The following is a 22,446-nucleotide window of genomic DNA, read 5'->3' as shown; positions in this document are numbered from 1 at the left end:
CCCTCGCTGTGCGCGGCTCCGCGGGACAGGGTCCCGCCGCCTCCCGCACTCGGTGCGGAGCGGTCACTCCTCCGGGAGGGTCGGCCCAGACGGAAGGCGGGGGCCGCCGGGGGAGCGGGTCGAGCGCCTGGCCGCTGGCATCCCGTCCGCCGGGCTCAGCCCGCCCTGTCCGGGGGCCGGCGGGGGCAGCGCTGCGAGGACCGGCCCCGGCCGCGGGGGACGGCGGGCCGAGCGCCCCCGGGGAGGGCCGGGCGGCGGCGCGCCTGGATGCCCGCCCGCCGCCGAGTGGGAACGGGCGGGGAAAGTTTCTCCTGTGCGCGCCCCGTCCGTCCGTCCGTCCCTCCCTCCGCGCCCGCACACTCTCGCAGACACACGCACTCACACCCCTCTCCCGCCGCCAGCGGCCGGGGGGGCAGTTTTGAAAGCCCTTCTGGTTCCACACCCAGCCGCCGCTGACATCATTCCCGCAGGAGGGCGGGCGGAGGCACCGCCGCCGCCGCCAGACGGTCGCAGCCCCGGAGAGCTGCCCGCCGGCCCGCGCCCGTGAGTAGCCTCGGCCGGGCGGGGGGAGCGGGGCGGCGGCGGCGGGGGGAGCGGGCAGCTTCGCCGGCCAGGGGAGGAAGAAACCCGTCAGAAATGGGGAAAAATTAATAGCACGCGTTTGTTTACTACGAAGCACATTTCATTTCGGTGGCTGCGGTGCTGCGCCGTCGCTGGGCTGGCCGGGGAGAGCGGTCCCGGTCCCGTCGAACCCCGGCCCCGCTCCTTCGCCCGGGGCGTTCGGGAACGGGACGGGGCGGGCCGAGGGGCTCCTCGCCGGTGAATCCAGGCTGGGCCAAGCCCGCAGAAAGTTCGCGTTCTTCACGGGATAGTTTCTTTCTGTTCTTTTCTGTAATGAACTCTCAGCGGAGTTTGCGTGTGTTGCAGTAACGTTGTAGCAGCTCTTGGCAGCTTCCCCTCCCAACAGTGGAAGGAAAATACACTTAGATGTAATTCAGTTCAGATCTCGGTTTATGAAGTTTTGGCCAGCATTAAATGTTTTTCTGCTTGAGTCAAACTGCAGTTTCACTCACGGGTGGTTTTTATCTCTATATAATGCCCCACTTACATTGGGGATGTTGTGTGCCAGATGCTGGGCAGGCAGCTCTCAGTATCGTGGGTTGTCTGCAATATTGAGTATTGAATTTAAGAGGTCAGCTCCTTGTTTGGACATTTCTAGGAAGAACAGTACATGGCTATCTGTTTCTCAGCAGGCTTATCCACGGCTCGTTCTTACCCACAGAATGCTGCCATCAAGAAACCTGCAGTTCAGCCTCTTTTAATTTATTGGCAGGAATACTGTGCAGGAAGGTCTTTTTTTTTTTTTTTTTTTTTTTTTCCCTCCTCACAGCAGTTGGGAATAGTATGTAAATGATCAGTAATTATTGCTGTAGAGCATCTTAGTAGTATCCTCTGACTGGATACAGGGCTGTGAAGAAACTCACTACATAGCTGTGAAATCCACACTGAATTTTTTTTTTTTTTTGGCATTTTCTTTAGGAACTTTGGAAGTAAACAGCTATGGTTGGCTCATCATCAGAAAAAAAAAATGTAGCTCTTTCTCTTCATTTACTTGCAGACTTCGTATATACAGTGCTGGTGTGTTAGCTATATAAAATAAGCCTTCTTGCCTGCCTGAGCAGATGTTTTCTGTATCAAATAAAAATAGCCTGTAGTGACTCCTTCATCCAGACCTCCTCTTGGGTGTTGAAGGCTTTGCTGTCCATGTAGTTCAGGAAAGAGCTGTGAGGCTGGGCTGCTGGGACTGAGGTGCCAGGTGGCTGCATGTGTGGGCAGGCAGGAATCCACACAAATGGTAGGGGACTATTGGGCATGAGTTTCACTGGGGGGAGAAACGGGAATTACAGTTTGTTGGAGAGTCCAGCAACATTTTTGTAAGAGAGTGCGTGACAAATGCCATCCTAAGTAATGCAGCTGGGGTACAGGTACTTGCCACAGCTGGCGAAATCAAAGTGGGAGTGGAAAGAAAGGCATATGGTAAATATGGCCACCAGAAACTGATATGACTTTATTCAGCATAAGATTTAAGGACTTCACCTTTACTTCAAAGACATTGACAGAAGGAACTCTTGATGTTCTCTGAATCTCTTTGTGAACTTGTAGAGTTGAGTTGGAAATAGACTGTTGGGATACCTGAGGGAAGAGGCATCCTCCATGCAGAATAAAGATGTGTACCGATTGTATCACTCCAGCTGTGTGGCTGACGGGGATGTTACAAGGTAGCTGTCTGCCCAGCCAGGAATCCAGGAATTGCTCTGCTCATAGCCATCAACATTAACTGGAGTTGAAATGCAGCAATACCATGAAGACTCTTAGGAGGTGATCAGTTTCTTGTTAGTATGCTCATTTGGGAAGAAAAATGGTATGTTAAAATAATTTCAAATAAAAACAACATCCAGTCAGTAGACAAGACACTACTGGCGTTGTATTCTTTGTTTGTGGTCTGGAAAGACTTCTATCGTAAACATACAAACAGTGTTGATTATGCTGTGGATTTGCCAGTGAGGAAAAACAGTTCATTTTATTTGGTTACACAGATTTAAAACCTTATTAATAAAGGAAGTTATTCAACAGACTGAGCAGGTCAAGCCTGAAGGCTGCTGCAACATTATTATCTTGGACAAAGATTCTGTCTCAGTTCATAGATGCTGGAGTTATTGTTGCTGGCCAATATTGTTTAGAGAAATGAACATCTCTATCTTACACCCACTTTTATTAAATGCACTTGACCCCTCTTGATTTATTAGCATCTCCTGCTTCACAGTTGCCTTGCGTCTTTCTTTTACTTCTGTGATGGCTTTTATATTGTTATCTTGTTTGTCTCAAGGTTGTTTCCCATTTCAGGTTTGACATTCTTTCTGTAATTAGAAGAATGTTGTACTGATGAATCCCATACGGGTATTTAGAGAAGCAAGACCTTCCTGTGCTTTTGCTAAGTATATTAGGTGTAGGCTGTCTCCTTTCATAATGCTGTTTCCCTGTCATTTAAAAATGGGATCAGTGGCAGCACAAGGAGACTCTTCCCTTTTCACTTGAATATATTTTGATTTTCCACTGGCACTTCACATTCGATTTGCATCTTGAGCATCGTGTAAGACATGACATCCCCACATAAATCAGGACAGGAATGTGTTTAATTAAAGAGATAAGTGGGTCTCTGGGGACAAGGTCTTTTATACTGCTAGTTGGCAGATGCACTTTCCACGTCCTCCTCCATGTTCCTGTTGGAAGAAGATCCAGCAGAATGAGGCACTGTGTTGTACAGGAACTAATAAGAAAGAGATTTACTCTGAAGTGAAGCAAACACTGTATGTAAAATCCATGTGATAATTCAGCACAGCCAAATTTGAAAGTAGAAAGGAATGCACAGCTTTTATTGAAATCACATTGGTCTCAGAGGGAATGCAGGGGGAACATAAGCACAACGCTAAGGAATTCCATTCATGGAGCTGTTCAGTGTTTGTTAGGGTTTGCTTGTTTTTTGGATGTTCAAAGCAAACCATGATCTTTGCAGTGGAGTTTCAGTTTTTGCTGTTTTTTTGTTAAAAACTTTACTGTTTTAGAGAGTAGATAATTTCATAAAATGTCTTAAAATGTCAGGTGATGCTTATGACTTCATTAGGAAGATAAGCATCATAATTATTAGAAAATAGATCTTGCTGGGTGAGACTCAAGAGAAAAACTGATGGCCTGAATTCATCCATCAAAGTAATTATTATTTCTCCACTGAATGGGGAAAATGTAATTGCACCTTTTTATTTTGCTGTTGAAGTTTCATGGTCAGGTTTAATGATGGTATGTGCATGCCAGGTGAAGCCTCATAATTTGGGTGTGACCTTAAAATACAACCCTCTGGCTGTGTAGAGATCTTCACAGGAGTCTGTAGGTGGAGCAGAAAGTGGACTGACTCAAATACCCCTTAGAGATGGCTATAGGATATATATTTATGGTTTGCTTCACTGATTCTTAAACACTGTGCTATGTTGGGTATTGCATGGGCCGCAAACAGCTGAGGTGGGCAGTATGAACACTCCCTCAGCTGTCTAATGCAGGTGTTTAGTGCCCTGAAATAGATCAAAATTCTGGCCTTGTTCCAGACAGAAAGAGACCTTCCAAAGGCCCTGGATGTCTCTGCTGAGGTGCATGTGCTGCCAGGTGGGCTCTGCACATTCACCTGTTCTCCAGGGCTTGCAGTGCTCAGTCCACTGAAGCAGCAAACCCACTGTTTAGTTCAAAGGCAGGAACAAACCCAAGTCCAGAGCCTGCAGAACAGTCTCTGAACAACTGAAGGGCTTGGCTGAGCCTGCCCATCTGTCAGGGTGCTTGGTGTGCCCTCCCTGGCACTGTGGCTGTGCAGTGACCCACGCACTGTCCAGCCTGGTCAAGGTGCAGCTGCGAGGTAGGGCAAAGTGATCCAGGGGCTGAGGCGACTGGGCTGTTCCCATAGAGCAGCCAGTGTAGAAGAGCTGTGCACTGAGTGTGCTCAAACAAGGCATAGAAATCCTTCTACCTGGGTTTGTAGAGTCCACATGGCAACTTTAATTGCACCAATTACAAATTCTGGTGTAAAAATTGCATTCTGGAGGTAGGCAGAGTATTCAGTGTAATTCTGTGCTATGGTGTTGCTGTCAAACAAAGTAGTAGTTGTGGAGAATTTAGGCTTTTTGTTTTACAACCAACTGTTGTACCACCAATAGAAATGTGTTTTCACACTCTTGATAGATGATGTGTAAACTCTGAAATAACTAAAACCAAAATTTCTCAACACAGAGCTAGTCAAAGCCAAATCAAAACAAGCAGTTTGAAAATTTTACAACATTGAATGCAACACATTTAATTGCTAGCAACTTCCACAGAGCATCTGCCAAAGTTAAAACAATATCAGCTTTTATTTCTATGGAATTAAGTGCATTGCTTTCAATCTGGAAAGACAGACATTTTCTGCCTTTGTTTGTTGGTTAATTAGGTGGAACATCATAAATCACTTGAGCTGTTCTGTTGTATCTGGAATAATCTCTGGATAAGCAGCAGTCTGTAGTCAGTAGAGCCCAGGGTCTGAGGTTTGCTCTGAATGATGTTAATGTATAGTCACTGCTGCAGGTGTGCTTTTTTTTTTTTTTTTTCCTTTTCATTGACTGAGGACTCATTTTATCTGTCAACCTGATGTAAAGATCTGGTATTTTACTTGGTCTGTCACTCCCTGCCCTGCCAAGGTATTGAACAGAGACCAGAGACACACTCGGCACTGAAATGTGTCCACACAGTGATTGAGCAGGTGTGAGGCCAGGCCACACCTCAGTTCAGCTGTTTGTTTCAGGAGCAGGTTCCCGGGAGGGTTCCCATAGCTTGAATAGCTTATTGGAACAGCCCCGTGTCATTGTCCCAGCTCCATGGAGCCGCTGCTTCCCTGAGCCACAGCCAGAGGCAGGGCAGTGCCAGCAGGCTGCAGAGGGCTCTGTGCTTGCTGACCCCTGCCCTGGGGGGCTGGCAGGCACTGGTGGCCCTTAGCTGACCCTCAGACAAAGGGCACAGGCCGTGCTCACTCTTGGAAGCTTTGCTGCCCACCTGAGAAACAGAAGGTCCCTCCAAGCTGGCTGTGGCATGGTCAGCATGGTGTCACTGCACTGCCCAACAGCCTGCACTGCTGCCAGCACTGCCAGCAGCCCTTGGAGCCCGGCAGGGAGTTCAGCCGAGTGCCAAGGACATGGGTATCATGCAAAAAGCCTGTTGTGAAATGCACAGAGACCTCAGTGAAGTTGTTGAGAGGCTTCACAGGAGAGCAGAGCTGCAGGGTCCTCTCAGGACAGCGGGTCTGTCACCCTGCTAGCGCAGTCCCTGCATCATGGAAATCCTTTTTGTGGAGCTCTCTTTTTCCTGTGCTGTGGTGATTGTAAGGCTGTTCCAGAATGTGACAGCTCTAAGAGTTGTAATTTACATCCTAAATGTGCTGACACCTGATTTATAGCCATATATTTTCATCTCTAAGTTAAACAGTTCTTTTTCCTTCCATGTGTTTGCCTTTAACTGCAAGCAAGTATATCCCCATTCTGTCTTGATCTTTGAAAATGAGCAAGTGAGAATGAGAAGTTCTTGTCTTCTTAAGCTTAGGAAAACAAACTTTAAGTACTTTTAGACCAGCTAGATTGTTAAGAAGGTTTTAATGTATGCCACAACTTTGTTTATATTGAAGTGATATCTGGTGCACAAGCAGCAAACTAGCTGAACGGAGAGCATGCATTGAACACCTGAAATGATGCGTGCTTTCTTTAATTTTCTAAGAATACAGTTAAGCTCTACCCGTACATATATAAGTTACAAACATTTTATAACATGTTTTGCACATGCCTTTGTGAAAGCTGACAGAATACATTTACGTTTTGTAAGAAACCAGAAACTGCAATACACAAGCAGTTACTTCTTTCCAATTACTGCTGGGTTTTCTCAAACAATATGTGCCCTTTGAGAAATCCCTTGAACCACGGGGTGTCTTTGATTAAAGACTGTTTTGTTAGCATTTGCCAAAGGCATATGATGCTCAGCATAAACTGAAGGTGGAAAAGTGGATGACTATGATGGGAATCAGAGATTAATTGCAACCCTTTTAGGTGTTATTTAGTAATATGTCAGCCTACCTTACACCACTGTGGGTTGTGTTGGGATTAGATGCAGATATAGAACATCTCAAATATGAGATTATAATTATGTAGTATAAAAGTACAGTTACAACAAAAAGTGCTTTAGGGAAACATAACAATGTGTAAAAGATTTTCTTTTGAGGATGGTGTGATTTGTGCTGCTGGAGGAGGAAAAACATTCTCTTTCTGCTGACCACACAAAACCCTGTAAAAAGCAGTTTTGAGAAGATGAAGTCTTAAAGACTTTTATTCAAATATGTCTGTCTGTGTAGGCAGCTGACTTCTGTACCTGCTAAATTGTCTTCTCAGCATATAGTGGCTAGTAATGTCTCTTCCAGATTTTGCTGGAGTATTTGAATACATCTGTCTTGAAGTTTTGAAGCTTCAGGCTATTTTTTAGGATTTTACAGGTAAGCTGTCACAAGGCTTATTTTCCTGGTAAGTGACACTTCCCCACCCCACAACAGGGCATTGTGTCCCTGTGTTCCCATAGGTCCTGCTGGTTTTCTTCTGCTGAGTCTGCCCACAAAGGCTTCATGGCAGAGTGACTTTCCTCTGCAGTGCACACAGCAGGGCCATATTGAAAGGTGTGGTAGGGCAAGTCTAAACCCAGTCCAAACTTGTTTGCAAATAAATGACTGACAGAGTTACAGAAGTGGCAGCAATGCTGGCATCCATAGGTCAAAATTTTATTAAAAGCATTCCTAAGAAATTAGAAACATCTGCTTCTTTTGGTCTCCATACTCAAAGCTAGCATGTTGCATTTTTGCTGCATTTTTGCTTCTTGGTTTTGTCTGGAAATGTATGGAACAGCGGGGTTAGAATTTCCCATACTGTGGAGTTCTGGTTTGGTAGCATAGATCTAATGACGAGGACAGGGTGAGAAGGGAGGAAGCCTGTAGATGATCTGCCAGACCCAGCTGTAATCATAGTCTCTTTCACTTTTGGTAACTAGGTGGGGTTTCTGAAGAGGAGACCAGATTTAGTGCTTATGAAGTTGCTTGAGAAAGAGCTGAAAGGGTGCTTGAGCATCCCCTCACACACAGGTGATAGGGAGCCCAGGCACATGAGCGTGTTCACTCTAAGTCTGCTGTTGCTCAGGCAGTCCCACCACTACCAGCAGGATGGACAGACATCCAAACACTGTAAAAACAAAAGGTTTTATTAAGCTATAGGTGTACATTTGTATTAGTTGTGGTGCACATAAAGAGCAGACCTCAGGGCTTTGGTTGCAAGGCACAATTTTCTGAAAGAAAACAGGAAAAAGCTAGGTCATACTGTGTCTTGTGAGTTTCTCTCCAAGCCCCTGTATTTCACTATCAAAACACAAGAAGCTAACTACTGTAATTGTGCTGGAGGTTGCCGGGTCTTAACACAGCCTTCTGCAAAGGCACCAATAAATCTAGATCTGATAGGATGCTACTACTTCATTTTCTGCTATTGTTTTAAAAAAGCCATAAATGTTGTCATTCAAATGGAGCTCTAGAAAAGAGTGTGGATTAATTTTTTTCTGTATTGATTTTTTCTTTTTGCTTTCATACAGTGGTTGAGTGCAGGGAACTTTGATTCATTTCCTTCTGATTTCCTTGCTTTGTGAGGAAGGACTTTGAAAAGCAGGTGGAAGTGTAAGTGAAAAGCTCTCTTCCTTCCACATAAAATAGGCAGCACAAAGAGCTGTGGCTTGAGTGTGCTCTCAGTTAAGCAAACAAAAAGAGCTGATGGTCTCTGTGCCATCTAGGGGCTCACAGGACACGTAGCCCTCTTGATTCCAAAGCCAGCATCAAGCAGGGGCCTGAAATGTTATTTCATGTGGAACACACATTCTTCTTCATGCTTAGCTTTACACCAGGAAGAAATCGGGTGGGAGTCCATGTGCTGTGTAGACTGTTACTCGTACTTTGCATTTCCCTCCTGGGTTCCCATTCAGTATTGTAGAGGTGTAGTCAGAGCCTGCCAGCACTTCTTGGAGGTCTCCACACTGGCTGCAGAGACTGGTTGAAGGAGGACATTCAGTTTCTGTATTGATTCTTAGCTGGGTAACACCTGAGCATGAAAAGAGGTCACAATTTTAATGTACACTTGAAGAGTGTTGGTGTTCCCAACACTTAATTAAATTAGCTCAGACAGAAGAAATAAAGAAACTGAAGAAAGTTGTTTCAACTGGTGTAATTATACTCTTGGTATTGCATTTCCTGATTTTCTCGTCCTTTATGTTGTCGGATATTTAGGCATTAGAGGATTGTTGAAATTCTCAAAGCTCTTGCTGGCTTGGGAGAAAGTTAGCTGTCTGAACTTCACTTTTGGTTCCAGTTCTGAGAATCACACAAGAAAAAGAAAACTCTTCATACTTGATAAAAGAAAAAAAAAAAAAAAAGAAATTTAACAGTATCAGTCTGTTCTTCATAAACTGGGGAATTTTGGGCAAGTTTAGAGACAGTGGTACAGGCAAAATGTGAGCCAGCTTCTGAGTTCTCTGTCATGAGACACCCTGAGATGTGGCACAAGAGCTCTGAGCAAAACATGTAAATCCAAACAACTTATGATGATCACAAGATGACAGATTTCTCATGCTACAAGTATACAGACTTTTTCTTCCAAATTCACATTTTCGGACTTAATTATACCACTGAGGGGCAGAAGAATTGATAATTAAGGTTTGCTTTGATTCAGTTTTACACCAGTGACCTCAAGAAAGTTCAACTGAACTGAATGCTTATTGATGGCCTAAAGACCTGCTGTTCTTGTTGAAATGAAACAACTCAGTGCAGAGAGCTGCAGGTATGGTAACTTGTTTAGCAGGATTCTCTGCCCCTTGTTTTAGGTGTGTCTTTTCGTCACACTAAATGTGGGTGTTGAGAGTCTGCACACCCCCAGCCTTGGTCTGTGCAGAGCAGGAGCTGTTCTGCAGAGATTTCACCATGTTTCTAAGGGTATGAACCAGGATTGTCTGTGTGGAAGATTTCTCAGACATGGGCTCAGATGAAGATGATAAAAACCCCTGACTTGGTCTTAGGGACTGAGGGCAGCAGCCAGTGTTGGAGGGTAAGTTTCAGCCTTTCCAATGCAAATGAGCTCAGGATAAACACACTGTACTATGTATTGCTGGTTGCAAAAATTGAGTATGCACAAACATGAGAAACAGCCTGGCAGCAGAGTTGAACTGCATGGGAGGAAAGGAGAGCGTTTGTTGTGGAGATGACATCTGGGTTGGAAAGCAGTGATAAAACTTCTGTTAAGAACTGTCAAAGACTATTTCCATTTTTACTTGCTTGCTGTACTAAACAGCAGAAAAAAACTTAAATAGTCATGTTTCTTTATACTGATGGACATTAAAGATAAACTTTGTCCTGGAGATAAACTGAGGCTTTTCTGCAGGGGATGTGTTTTTGAGTGTGATATGACATAGGGAGACAATCCAGTTTTGAAACAATACAGTTCAGAACTGTTGGAAACCCTGGCCTAGATACCTTATTTTACTGTGCAGTTCTGTGATGGTTGTAGTGTCTTATCCTGTATAAACATACTTGTCTCTGCATGTCCAGGAGATTATAGCAGAGGCCCTTCTTAGCCACTTCTAAAGCTCACCAGGCTCTCTCCCATGGCAAGTGCAAACTACTGCTTCCAAAAGTCTGCATCACTGAAGAGATTCAAGGCAAGTGTGATTGCTGCATTTATCCTTCCCATGCAAAATGAAGTAGCACTGGAGCATTACTTCTGCACCAATTGAAAAAAAAAATGTGTTCCTGCTATACCTGGACTTCTGTTTTCGATGTGTTTACTGTAAGTATCCTGCAACTTAAGAGCATTTGTGGGAAACTTTATTACCACAGCAAATCTGGGCGTGTTCAGTGGGATTCCTATAACTTACTCTTTCTAGATCCAGTGGAAGTCTGCACTTGTAGCTCAACAGTATCTGTCCACTTCTGTCTTACACCATACCTTATGAAGTGGTATTAATTGCTGAGGCTTGCAATTGAAGGAATTCATGTCGACATCCAATGTCATCCTTACTGTAACCCCTGAATCTGTTTTTAATGACACATGTGATGAGCTAAGTCAAATATTATGTTCTCTTTTGTCAGAGCTTTGCTGGAGATTAGTACAGGGAGGTTCCTGAAATAGCTACAGATTGACAGGAGAGCTGAGCTGGACAAAGCCTCTGGAGGTCTCTAGTGCAGACTCTGGCTCCAAGCAGGGGGTTAGATCAGGACGTTCTGGGCCTTGCTTCAGTTAAGTCAGGAAGATGTCCAAGAATGGAGATCCCACAGCCTCATGGGCCCTGTTCCAGTACTTAATCATGCTCATTGAATATAATTAATACTTTTTTCACAATTGGAATATTCCTTGTTGCAACTTGTAACTGTTGCCTGTAGTCTTTTCATCACGTACTTCTGGGAACAGTGGCTCCATCATAGTAAGTGTAGTGTGTCGAAAAAGCTTTTCTCATATATTTGTGTGTGTGTAAAAACTATTAAAGGAATTCAAGTCACTTTGGGGAATGACGAACAATATCTGTTGAATCATCTCAGTCTTCATCCATGCCTAAAGGCAGTGCACTTTAAATTCATGAACACCTTGACCTGAGAGCATGGTGTGTTTCAACTGCAAATGAGAGAAGGTGAAAAATCACTCTGCCCAGGAAACAGTTCATGGTAAATAAGAAAAGGAATACAGCTAGTGTGCAGAATAGGATTTTACCAAAGTATGTGGTTACATTAGTACATTAATACGTTAGTAAAATAAGAATTCTGAACGTTAATGCAAAGGGTGCTCTGTAGCTGTGTCTTTCCCTTGCTCACAGGGAGAGGAAAGGAGCTGCCTGCTGCTAGGAGAGGTTCCCAGGCAGGCTGTCCTCAGAGGATTGGGGAAGAGCTTCTTCCTGAGGCAGTGGAAGAATCTTGAGTCTGCACAGTAAGGTTTTGAATTGTATGGAGTGGAGAAGGACTAGTAGTTCTTTCTGAGAGATGAAATCCAGAATTTCTGCCTAGAGAGGGATGCAGATTCTGTAGTAGCATCTGCAATGTTGCTGGCTGCATCTTGGAAGAGGGGAGCTGCTCTTTGCTTCCTGCCCACAAATCACAGAGAGTTTCTCTAGAAAACCCTACTCCCTTCATTATTCATTGTGCAGGCTGGGATGAACCACAAAAACTCCTGAGTCTCCATGGGAAGGGAAAGTTTGTAGGAGTGATTGAGGTCTGTGCACTTCTGGGATCCTGCTCAGGCATGACAGATTGGATAACCAGTTCTTGTTGTCTTTTCCTGGTATTAATTACTTGGAAATGGTCTGTCTCCTTCTTTTTCCCCAGTGTATTTAATTCCTGTCTCCATGTGTCATTGTTTAGCACTGTGTGCACAGAAGTTGTAGCAGCTTGTGAAGGGAGCAGTTGCCAACAAGGCAGGAGGGGGAATCTAAAGATGGTTGTTAGGAAGGGTCTTCAAAAAAGAACCATCAGACCTTTCTTACTGTCTTTTTTTTTTTTTTTTTTTTTTTTTTTTTTTGTAAAGATGAAACAAAAATCTCTTTCATTTAATCTTGGCTTTATTTGGGTAAAACAAAAAATGTCTTCTTCTCACCAGCCATACATGTTTATCTGTCCTGTCTGAAACACTTCTCTTTATGGCTGAAAACAGTAAAACAAAACCATTCACTTGATTGAAGATAAAGTGGGTTCTTCTGTGCTGGCAAGTCTTGCTTTTGCAAGATTGGTTTTAATTAGGTTACATTTTTTGGTCTCTCTTACTTTATGTTACTTCATGTAATAAGATGAAATTGTTTTGTTATTCTTAAAATAATAGTGAGTACAATTTGGTTCTCTCTCCTTACACGGCAGATGATTGTTGCATTATTGAATGCTTAGATACCATCTGTGCAAGAAATGAACCTCAGGAAAAAAAGCCAGCCACAAGACCAGAGGGTGCTGTGCAAAGACTGGAATATATCACAATGAAAATATTTTTATGTGGCATTATACAAATCCACAAAATATCTTCTTTTCCTTTCTTCTTCCTTTCATTCAAGCAAGGCTTGATAGAGAACCATGAATGATATTTCTAGAAGTGGAACTGGATTCAGAGGACCTTGAGTCACACAGTAGAATCACCTCATTGGAGGAAATTCCCAATTTCTGTTCTTCCTTGTGGCTGGGAAGGCAGAGTTTAACAGAGAGGAAATGGGAAGGAACACACTCTAGAGTAGCTGCTTTTCCAGTTTTAGGGTTTAACTTGGCTTTCCCACTCATTCTGATTAGATACCGATATAAGGCTATCACCTTACTTTTCACAAAAGCACATCAATGCTATTTGCCTTTGAGCTTGTTATAAGTCTGTACTTCAGTGGAGATGGAGAGGATTATTCTGGAACTCCTGGTCTCTATTCACTGAGTTATTATACTGTCAATTATCTTTTTGTTAAAGTTTTGCAGAGTAGTTATTATTTGCCCTGATGAGAGTGCCAGTGGAGCTGCTTTTAAAATGCTGTCAGAGTAGTACTTTTCTTTGGTTAAATTATTCATGTGGTTCATGATTCCTGTAAATGGCAGAAGGAGAGAGGGGGTTAGACATGATAAAAATAATGGAAGTTTTAAAATTCATAACTGCCCTTTCTTCTGGATATTTACTGTGTTATGTGAGTGGCATCATTTGATATCATAGAATGTGTCCAAAGCAAAGGGAGAAATATGCATTAATGTACTGATGAGTGACAACATGCAAATGATGTACAGAGTGGTGCACCTTAACTGCAAAGATCTGCAAGACTGCAAATTCCTTATAGCATATATTAATTGGCAAGAATTTCTGGTCAAGAGGAAGTGGATATGTCAAGCAATTGCATTTTTCTGTGTATTAGTAGCAGTAGTTTTTCCTAACCTATTTGTTATGTGCCCACAGATCTCCTGGGGATTCCAGTTTAATATAGTTTCTGATTCTCTTGTATATAAGAACATACTTTTTTTCATGTGAAATGTGACATTGCAATAGGTGGGTTAGGTAGCCTACAGAGAGTATTAAGTGACTGAACATAAAATAGCTAACTGGATTTTTATGTAACTAATGGGTTTATTCAGCCCTACCAGTGGGAGCAATACATTGAAGAAAATGCTAGTCCTTAGTCATTATTCAATGGATAAAACTTAAAATTGTATGAAGAAAAGGCATGAGGCCTAAGGTACAACATAGCTGTTACTAAATCTAGGAGGTAGTTCTTGGCGCACTTAATTTTGTTCTACAAGCATCCTTTTGAAATCTGGTTCTTCTTTCTTTGGAAGGATGGTTGAAACAAGACCTTACTGCAGCCAGTGGAAATATTTTCATCACTGCAGATGAGGCTGTAATTTGAAGTGCACTTCTCTAGAAGTCGATGTGAGGGAGTTTTCCATCCTTGCACACAGAATGAAACTTCTTTGTGTGTTTATTCACTGCAGCCATCATGCTGGAAGGTTGCAAAATGCAGCTTTTGGCTTCATTTCAAGTTGTGATTCATTTTAACACCCATGATGCCAGTTAAGTATCTGCAGAGATAGAACATGTGCTGTGGACTCCAACTGCATCTGATGTTCTGGTCTCTAACAGCACCAGAACTGCAGGTTGATCCACTGACAGCTCTTAAAGATTGTTTATATACTTTCTTATGTTCAACAGATTTAACTCAGCCTAAAGCCTCCCCAGAGCAAGGATGCTGATTCTCCTGGCCTTCATTATCGTGTTTCACATAACCTCAGCAGCGCTGCTGTTCATCTCAACTATCGACAATGTAAGTGTCACTTCTCATTGTCTCTCAAACACACTGGGATTTCTTTGCTTCATAAAAATTGAGTTTTTCTTCTCTAGTCTTCAACTTGCTTACTAAGAGGACCTAAGTTTGTTAGGCACACTGGTGTCCTAAGACCTTTCTGTAACAAAAATGCCTTGGGTATGCATGTTGCTGGTGGATAAGCATCATGTTGTGAGCACAAGGCAGCAGATCCTCTCCCCTGGGAGAGACTTGGCCAGGGAGGATATTTACAGGGTGGAGCTCTGGGATTTGATTCAGCTGGATATGAAGCAGAGAGGGGTGGAAAATCCACTGTCCTTTTGTGTCAAGTACCTGAAGTCAAACAGCTGGTGATGAACGTGTGGGGATAATTTCAGTCAAGGTGTGCTTTGCCTCACAAGTGTTTGTCCAAGATGCTCAGTTAAATCATGAGAGACACCATGAATGTATCTGTGTCCATTAAGTTAAAGTAGCTTCAGCCCAAAGCTTTAGAATATTTCATGTTGCATCGTTTTCAAATTCCCATTTTATTTTTTTGTGAACAAAAAGAATTTACCCTCCAATATTTATATCTAGCTTTTAATGGAATTCTCCATTTTCCAAAGCAGCCCACTATCCTGATCGGCAGTCTGTGCATTGGAATCTGTCTATGAGGTCTGATGCATGTACAGGCTTTTGATATTAAAAAAAATTGCTGCTGAAAAATGCTGTTTACTGAAGCCCATGCTCTAAGTGAAATTTTGTGTTACCCACAACTTTTTATTGCAAAATTGTACAAACTCAGGTGTTACATTTTAGTCATCTGGTTGATTGTTCCATGGAAGTAGGTCATTATTTGAGCATTAGAGCAGGTTGTCTTACCCTGTTCCTTTGAATATTTAGAAAGCAAAGACAGTGGGCAAAGCAACCTAATCTTATTTCAAATCTGCTACACACAACCCAAATAATTGCAGAAATAAAAGTCTATGCATTCTGCTTTGTGTCATCAGCTACTTTTGAGCAATTAAAAACCTAAACCGTACAACCATTTTTTATTAGATTTTATATTATGTATCTATATATTATATAGAGTTCAGAGCTGAAAAATAACATATTGAACTTGCACTGTAAAATCCAAATGAAGGGCATTCTGAGAAAGTAATTCTTTTTCTTAAAACACAATGTTCTGTTTATCCATACGCCTAGTACCATAATAAGTTGTAGTTTTAACTGCAGTATTGTTTGCAAAGCTGCACAGTAAGCTCTGAGCCTTCTGGAATGTCTATTTAAGCAGCAGATCCTACCAGGAATCATATTTAAAAGTCGCATTTCTTGCAGCTCTAGTCAAAACAAAGGCCTGGGTAGCTATTGGAATGGGAATAGGTTTCCTGAGGAAATGCCACTTGTGGAGTGCTTGTCATTTTCCAGGGTACTGTAAAAATCGGCTCAGATGCTGCAGTACCATTTTGCCTTGAATGTTTAAACCTCAAAATAAAAATACCACAGGAGGATCTTAATTTGTCAGCCATTACCAGACAGATGCCATAGTGCACCTCAGCACAGCTGCATTGCATTGAGATTGATCACTTCAGTGGCAGGAACCAGAACATCTACAAAGGACTTCTGTTTCACAGGTGATGCTATTTCCTGCAAATTAGCAAATGCTGTTCCTTCAGAGAGGTGTGCATCCTAAACAGGGTCTGCGTGAACAAAGCACATCTTGTCTAGGTGTCTCTAGGAGGGCGTAATCACTGACTGCACACAATTTCTGCCCAAACAGTGGAAATCTCCTGTGCTTTGGGATGTTTAAGATGCCCTTACCTACTTCACAGAGGTCTAAAATGAGAATGACCTGTGGATAATTATATACCCTTTATTCTGAAATGCCATGAGATCTCACATTTCATTTGAGTGGTTGAGTATCAAAAATGAACAGAAAATTGTTACAGCTGATGTATCTGATCAGTAGACACTTGGACAACAAAGTAGTTTTGTGGGTTTTGTTTGTTTTTTCTCCCTGTAAGAGCCCTTTACTTTTATTTTGCAGGCCTGGTGGGTGGGAGATAACTTCTCTACAGATGTCTGGAGAGTGTGTGCCACGAATACGAGCACCTGTATGGCTATCACTGATGAGTTCAATGGTGAGTGTCCCTCCATGCCTGTGTCTATGTTCCTTCAGCAGATCTGATGAAATTGCTATGAAATTTACAGGGACAAGTTTTATAGTTCTTCAGGAATCTTCATATGCTAACGAGGCAGGTCTTCTAAAAACTTTAATATTGGTTTTTCATTTTGGAAAGGCAACTGTTCTAACAGTTCTGTGAGAGGAAAGCAGAAGGAGCTGTCATGTGCACTTAGGAGACCAGTGCAAGAGAGTAAACACAAACTACTAACAATGACTGCTAACAAGTCCTTAAAAAAATAGATAAAAACAGTGAAGTCATCTGAAGTGATAGAATTTGCCTCAGAACTGAACTTGCAGAGAAGAACCTAAAAATACTGACTGTGTACAAGAATGGGGGAAAAAGTAGAAGAAAACACAAGCTGGAGTTTTAACAAGGAAGTCCTAATATTCAGTCTAGAGTAGTATCCTGCTTTACAAAAATAGAAAGTATTCTCAAATGTTCTGTTTATTTCCCAGCTTTAAATCTGTGAGTACATTCAAGAGGTAAATAATTTGAAGAACTGTGTACCCATGAAGTAATTTTGTTTTCCTAGCATCAGGTTAGTTTAGGGCCTGTAACGTGCAGCGAGCTGATGCACTCCACACAGGCTATCTCAACTAAGCCGGATTTAAGGGTGTGCATTTGTTCTTGGTATTACTGTGTGTCACTGCAGTCAGGTGCCTACCCTGGGGAGATGAGGGATGGCTGAAGTGTGTCTGCTGCTCAGAGCTCCTGCCTGCAGCGTGGCTGTGCTGGAGAAGAGGGGCCACGGGAACTCGGCTGGGTGGCCCAGCTTGGCTACAGCGGGGCTGCAGATTTACACAGAGCAGCTGCATGTGGTTAGAAAGGTATTGGTTACTTTAGCTCCCAGTGACAGGGAAGTAATGGACAGGATGAAAATGCTGAATGAGAGGAATCTTTAGTGCCAATGGTGGGTATCCTGTCTGGTTTCACCTTCCTGAACACAGCTGTCTCCAGGTCTGGTGGGCAGCTGGGGTCTGCATCTGGAAGCTGTTTGGGACAGCTGGCAGTTTCACTGTGCTTCTAGGACATTGATAGCAGCAAAGGGTGAGGTGTGGCAGAAGTCTCTTCCGTGTTTTCACTCAGTTTGATGAGAAGCTTCTAGAAGTCTTTAAGCCAATGGCTGTATTAATACCAAGGAAGCAGAGGAGAATCAGCCTCTGCAATGCACACACAACTGCTTTGCTGCATCTGCTGAGCTCCTACTTACAGAACACAGCTCTGCCCCTTTACTCCTTGCAGGAGAAGGCAAAGAGAGAAACGATTTGTAATCAAGGCTACTTTGTTTTTGCAGAGTATCAATCAATTCAGGCTGTTCAGGCCACCATGATCCTGTCTACGATTTTCTGCTGTGTGGCATTTCTGGTTTTCATTCTTCAACTCTTCCGTCTAAAGCAAGGAGAAAGATTTGTGTTAACCTCTGTTATCCAGCTCCTGTCATGTGAGTGATTTTTCAATGCTTTTGACTTTAATGATATTTTTGTGAAAATAGGAAAGCAGGAAAAGGTTTCATAAAGAACGAGCTGCATGAGAACTCTGTAGTGCTCTTGAAGCCATAATTTATCCTTCATAATTGTTTAAACAGTGAGCTGTACCATTCTGTAATATATAGGCAGTTGAAACATAGATGCCATCTCTCCTCAGGATAAAGTAATTTAAACTTTTGAAGGGAAAGAATTTGAGATTCTGAACTTCTTGAACACACTGAATAACTCTCTAACTGTTACAGGCAAGCACTCACTTCTTTTTTTTTGTCAGTCTTAAAAACTACCCAGATGTTCAGAATCATTTTCTGTTCACTGTAAATGACATAGATACACAACAGCACTTCAAATTTAAAGCCTGCCAAATAAACTGAAAATATGTCTTGAAAAGCTTCCAGGTTAGTTTGAGAATGGAAAATGAGCGTCTGCAAAGAAAGGACATTGGTGGAAGCAGCTGACAGAATAGATGTGTGTACTGATAATGTTTTAAGATGCTGACCTTTATTATTTTCTTTCTCCTGCAGGTCTGTGTGTTATGATTGCAGCTTCCATTTACACAGACAGGCATGAAGAACTGCACCAGAGCCGTGGATATGTAATGGAAGTTTCCAGAGGCCAATATGGCTATTCCTTTGTCTTAGCCTGGATTGCCTTTGCCTTTACCCTGATCAGTGGAGTGATGTACTTAGTATTAAGGAAGCGTAAATAAATGTCAGCACCTAGTTACTTCTGTCACTGCAGTACAAAACCAAATTCCAGTAACCATTTTGTATATAATCATTTACATGGTTTTGTAGTAAAGGTATTGTTTCTCTAAAAATGTACTGTGTTCTTGATATGAAACAGAATTAAAAAAAAAAAAAGAAGGCAGGTGAAATGAAATGCCTGGCACCTCCAGGTCAGGGGTCGGAGCAAGACAGAGCCAAGTTGTTTCTTTTACATATTTCATCATCAAAAATGGTTTTCCTTTATTAGACATTAACAGTTCTTGGCCTCTAGTAGATTACAAATAAAGCCCGTACAAATTAATTTGTAATCAATATACTAACTATATTCCTGGACCAGATATATCCCTTTGAAATATGTTAAATATAAGGTTGTATAAAAAAATGAGGCCCAGATGATGATGAAAAAGCAAACAATTCTAAAGCCCAAAGCTGCACTCAGAGCGTCTGCCCTGGCGCAGGACCAGTGTTCTGCTCTTTATAATGTGCAGTAAGTGTCATCAAGTTTTTATTAAAACCACTTGCTTTGCAAAAGTAAACAAGTCCTCTTTGTACTCCAGCAAATGTTTCTCTTGATTTTCTTTCACATTTAATTTAAGCACACAGAGCCTCTGGTGGGAGCACTTATCAGCCAATTCCCTGTTCAGACTGGGCCCAGCACAGCTGGGGCAGTGAGGAACTCCTCACCCCAGTCCTGAATCCCTTCAGCTTAGCCTTGGGCAGCCTTCCTGGGAGGGAGAAAAGGGAAACAGAAAAGCATTACTGGGCCTACATCTGCAGATTTCTAAGCAGACTAGTGATCAAGCAATGCCAAATTTAGGTTTTTACAGCCTAACTCAACATGTTTATTATACTGGGCTTTTATCATGTAGTGATTTCATGGTTAATGTGTCCTGTACAAAAGCATTCCCTGAGTCTGCCCATTAAGAAATTGGCCTTTAAAAATTCATTTTAAATTCCTTTGTGGTTTTTACTGGAACTAAACACTGCTACTAAACAAATCAGAGTGCACCTACTATGCTTAAGAATTCCAGGACAGGTTTCAAGATAAAATGATTTGGTGGTTTTTCTTTTTCAGTAATTTTATGAGCTAAATCTTTGCTCTAATACCAGGCTTAACTGCTCAGTAGTGTAATACTGGATTTGCTGATGGTGATTTTGGAGATCAGTGTGAAGAATGAATGAAGCAGCCTGTCCTGGTTAGTCACAGCTTTGATGCTTAAGTACAGATTTGACTTCTGAAAAGCTCTAATTGTTTATTTATTTCATATTCACTACAGCTGGTCCAATAGACAGGCAGTATAAAAGTAAACAGGTTTTGAATGAGGTATTGCACTTAAAGGAGATCAAGTTCAGTATCATAAGGCAGTGTAGCTCTACTGAAGTTAATAATTACTACATTAGACATCAGATAATGAAATTATATCTGATTTCTTAAGATTTATCCTTGATTTATCACAAAGTAAAAGTTCAGGTGCATAGCTTTTTAGGATCTGTCTCTAGCATAAGTGACAGGTCATGTAGTTCATCTTCATTCCCTCAACATCCTATAATGCTTTGGCATGTGCTGCTTGTCTTTTGGGAGCAAAGAAATCCCAATAAGACTGTTAAAAAAGCAGGACATGAGCTCATTAAATGAGCAAGCAGGACATCACAGTAAAAGTAATAATAATAGTTAAAAACCCACATCAGTTTGAAGAAAAGGGATTCTCCCCAGTCTAGCATCATGCTAGTATTTAGTCAGGTTTTTTTCCCTCTTAGTGGGAGTGCTCTGAATTTCAAGAATTATTACCCTACTTTTTAAAAAAGTGTTTCTATAATTTGCTGAATACATTTCAGATTCAAAACCCGAGTTTTTGCTAGCAAGCAGAATTTGTCTTAAATAAATAGATGCAGGTTTAAGAATGAAAGTAGATAGACTGTTAGCTAGGCATTTTGCTCCATTTATTAAAACATGAAACAATAAGGGAAATTTTTAAGCAAATACTAGATGAGAGTCCTGAAGCTTTTATGCCACTGACTTGCAGAGATGCTTCAGTTTCTTGCCTTGATAATGGTCAGGTCATTTGTAGAGCAAATATTTAAAATAAAGATGTAGATATAGATGAACACAGTTTAGTTCCACAGTAAAAGCTCTGTCCCTTTAATAAACACACACAACAAACACTCTGATGCACAACACCTCCACTTGTGTACAAACACTGGCACATGCATGCTGCCACACAGAAGAGATAGGAATGTTCTGCACAACAAGTGAACAAATACCAAATCACTTGGTAGAACTAGAGTTTGAGCAGGACAAACATATTTTAGGGTTTTTTTTCTACCTTATATGCCTTTAAAATATACCATTTTCTATACTCTATATATTCTGAAAATGTACATGAAAATAAAGTTAATACAAATTCTTGTACTGTATTAGCAAACTCAATACATTTAGTAATCTGACCTTGTCTTTAAGCTTGGGATATATTTACACAATGTTGGATGAGAAATAGTTGAGTATTTGTGTGAACAGGTGAAATTAAATTCTTCCTGCCTGTAGTAGAACCAGAAGCTGATTATTTTGTCCTTTGTTGAAGACCTTTCAGGGTAAGCAGAGAAAATATTAGTGTATTGAACTTTTAAATGTGTGGTGTCAAAAGAACGTCTTGAGTAATGCAAGATCCACTGATGCTCTGAGGAGTTATTACCTATAAGGTTTTTTTTTATTTTCCATCATTTGCAGAAACAGTCATATATTTTAAGATGAGGTTGAGTGCCTTGACCATATGAGCAAATAATGTGAGAAACAAGCCAGTGCCTTCTGTATCTGCTCTGGTCCAAGCTTTGGATTTGCAAATCACAGAGCACACTTGAGTTTGTACAGATCCATTCAAAACACTCCTCCAACTCCACAGAAATAATTTCCCAAACCCCATAAAAATTCTCCTTTGTAATCATAATGAATAAAAGGGAAAAGTCCCAATTATTAAAATATTCACTATTGGCTGTGAACCTACCTTTATGTTTTTCACCCAGCAAGTAATCATCTGCAGCACAGGAAACAATCTTGGAAAAATAATCTATAATATTTATGTCAAATAATTTTTTAAAAAAAGGTTTGTTTTTATTTATGCTGTTCAGAACAAGAGATGGACATTCCTTTGCTATACTGTATCTTTGAAAAGTATTGTAGGTGATAGGATCTGTGCTGCTTAGACATTAACTAGTTTTTTACCCAGCTACATCAACAGTTAATTTTATATGGTTCTTAATGTGTTTAAAATAATGGAGGGACTGCTTGACTTGTTCTGTCCTTATCTTCAGCATCGTGGAAGTTTGTGCCATTTAACTAAACAGACCAAAGAAAAGAATTCTTCCTGTAATTCCTAAAGACAGGAATAAGATTAGCCACTGTCTTTCCAAACACTAAAGACAGCTAAGAATCCTAAAATCATTGAAATAAAATAATGAAGCTGAAAACTTTATTATATTTTTATTTCTTTTATATGTGCAATAATCCCCTCTGAAGTAATAAGATGAAAGAAAATGAAATGTGGAAGTAAAGTTTTAAAATAGTTTTAAGAAGAAGTCTTCTGTTTTTCAAGGCTGTAGAATCAAGCTCACAGAATTAATGGAGTAACA

General features: G+C 41.5%; 1 protein-coding gene across 1 annotated transcript; it reads left to right on the top strand.

Moving 5' to 3' along the window:
* Window positions 1–229: 229 nt before the first annotated feature.
* On the top strand, window positions 230–20,155 carry EMP2 (epithelial membrane protein 2). The gene is made up of 5 exons (XM_068206737.1): window positions 230–543; window positions 14,334–14,445; window positions 16,472–16,565; window positions 17,905–18,051; window positions 18,619–20,155. Exons 2-5 carry the CDS (start codon window positions 14,368–14,370, stop codon window positions 18,801–18,803), a joined length of 504 nt encoding a protein of 167 aa, XP_068062838.1. The 5' UTR covers window positions 230–543; window positions 14,334–14,367; the 3' UTR covers window positions 18,804–20,155.
* The last annotated feature ends 2,291 nt before the right edge of the window (window positions 20,156–22,446 follow it).

Source organism: Anomalospiza imberbis, chromosome 16, assembly GCF_031753505.1.
Source record: "Anomalospiza imberbis isolate Cuckoo-Finch-1a 21T00152 chromosome 16, ASM3175350v1, whole genome shotgun sequence".
NCBI lineage: Eukaryota > Metazoa > Chordata > Aves > Passeriformes > Viduidae > Anomalospiza > Anomalospiza imberbis.
This window is presented reverse-complemented; position numbering and strand designations above follow the sequence as displayed.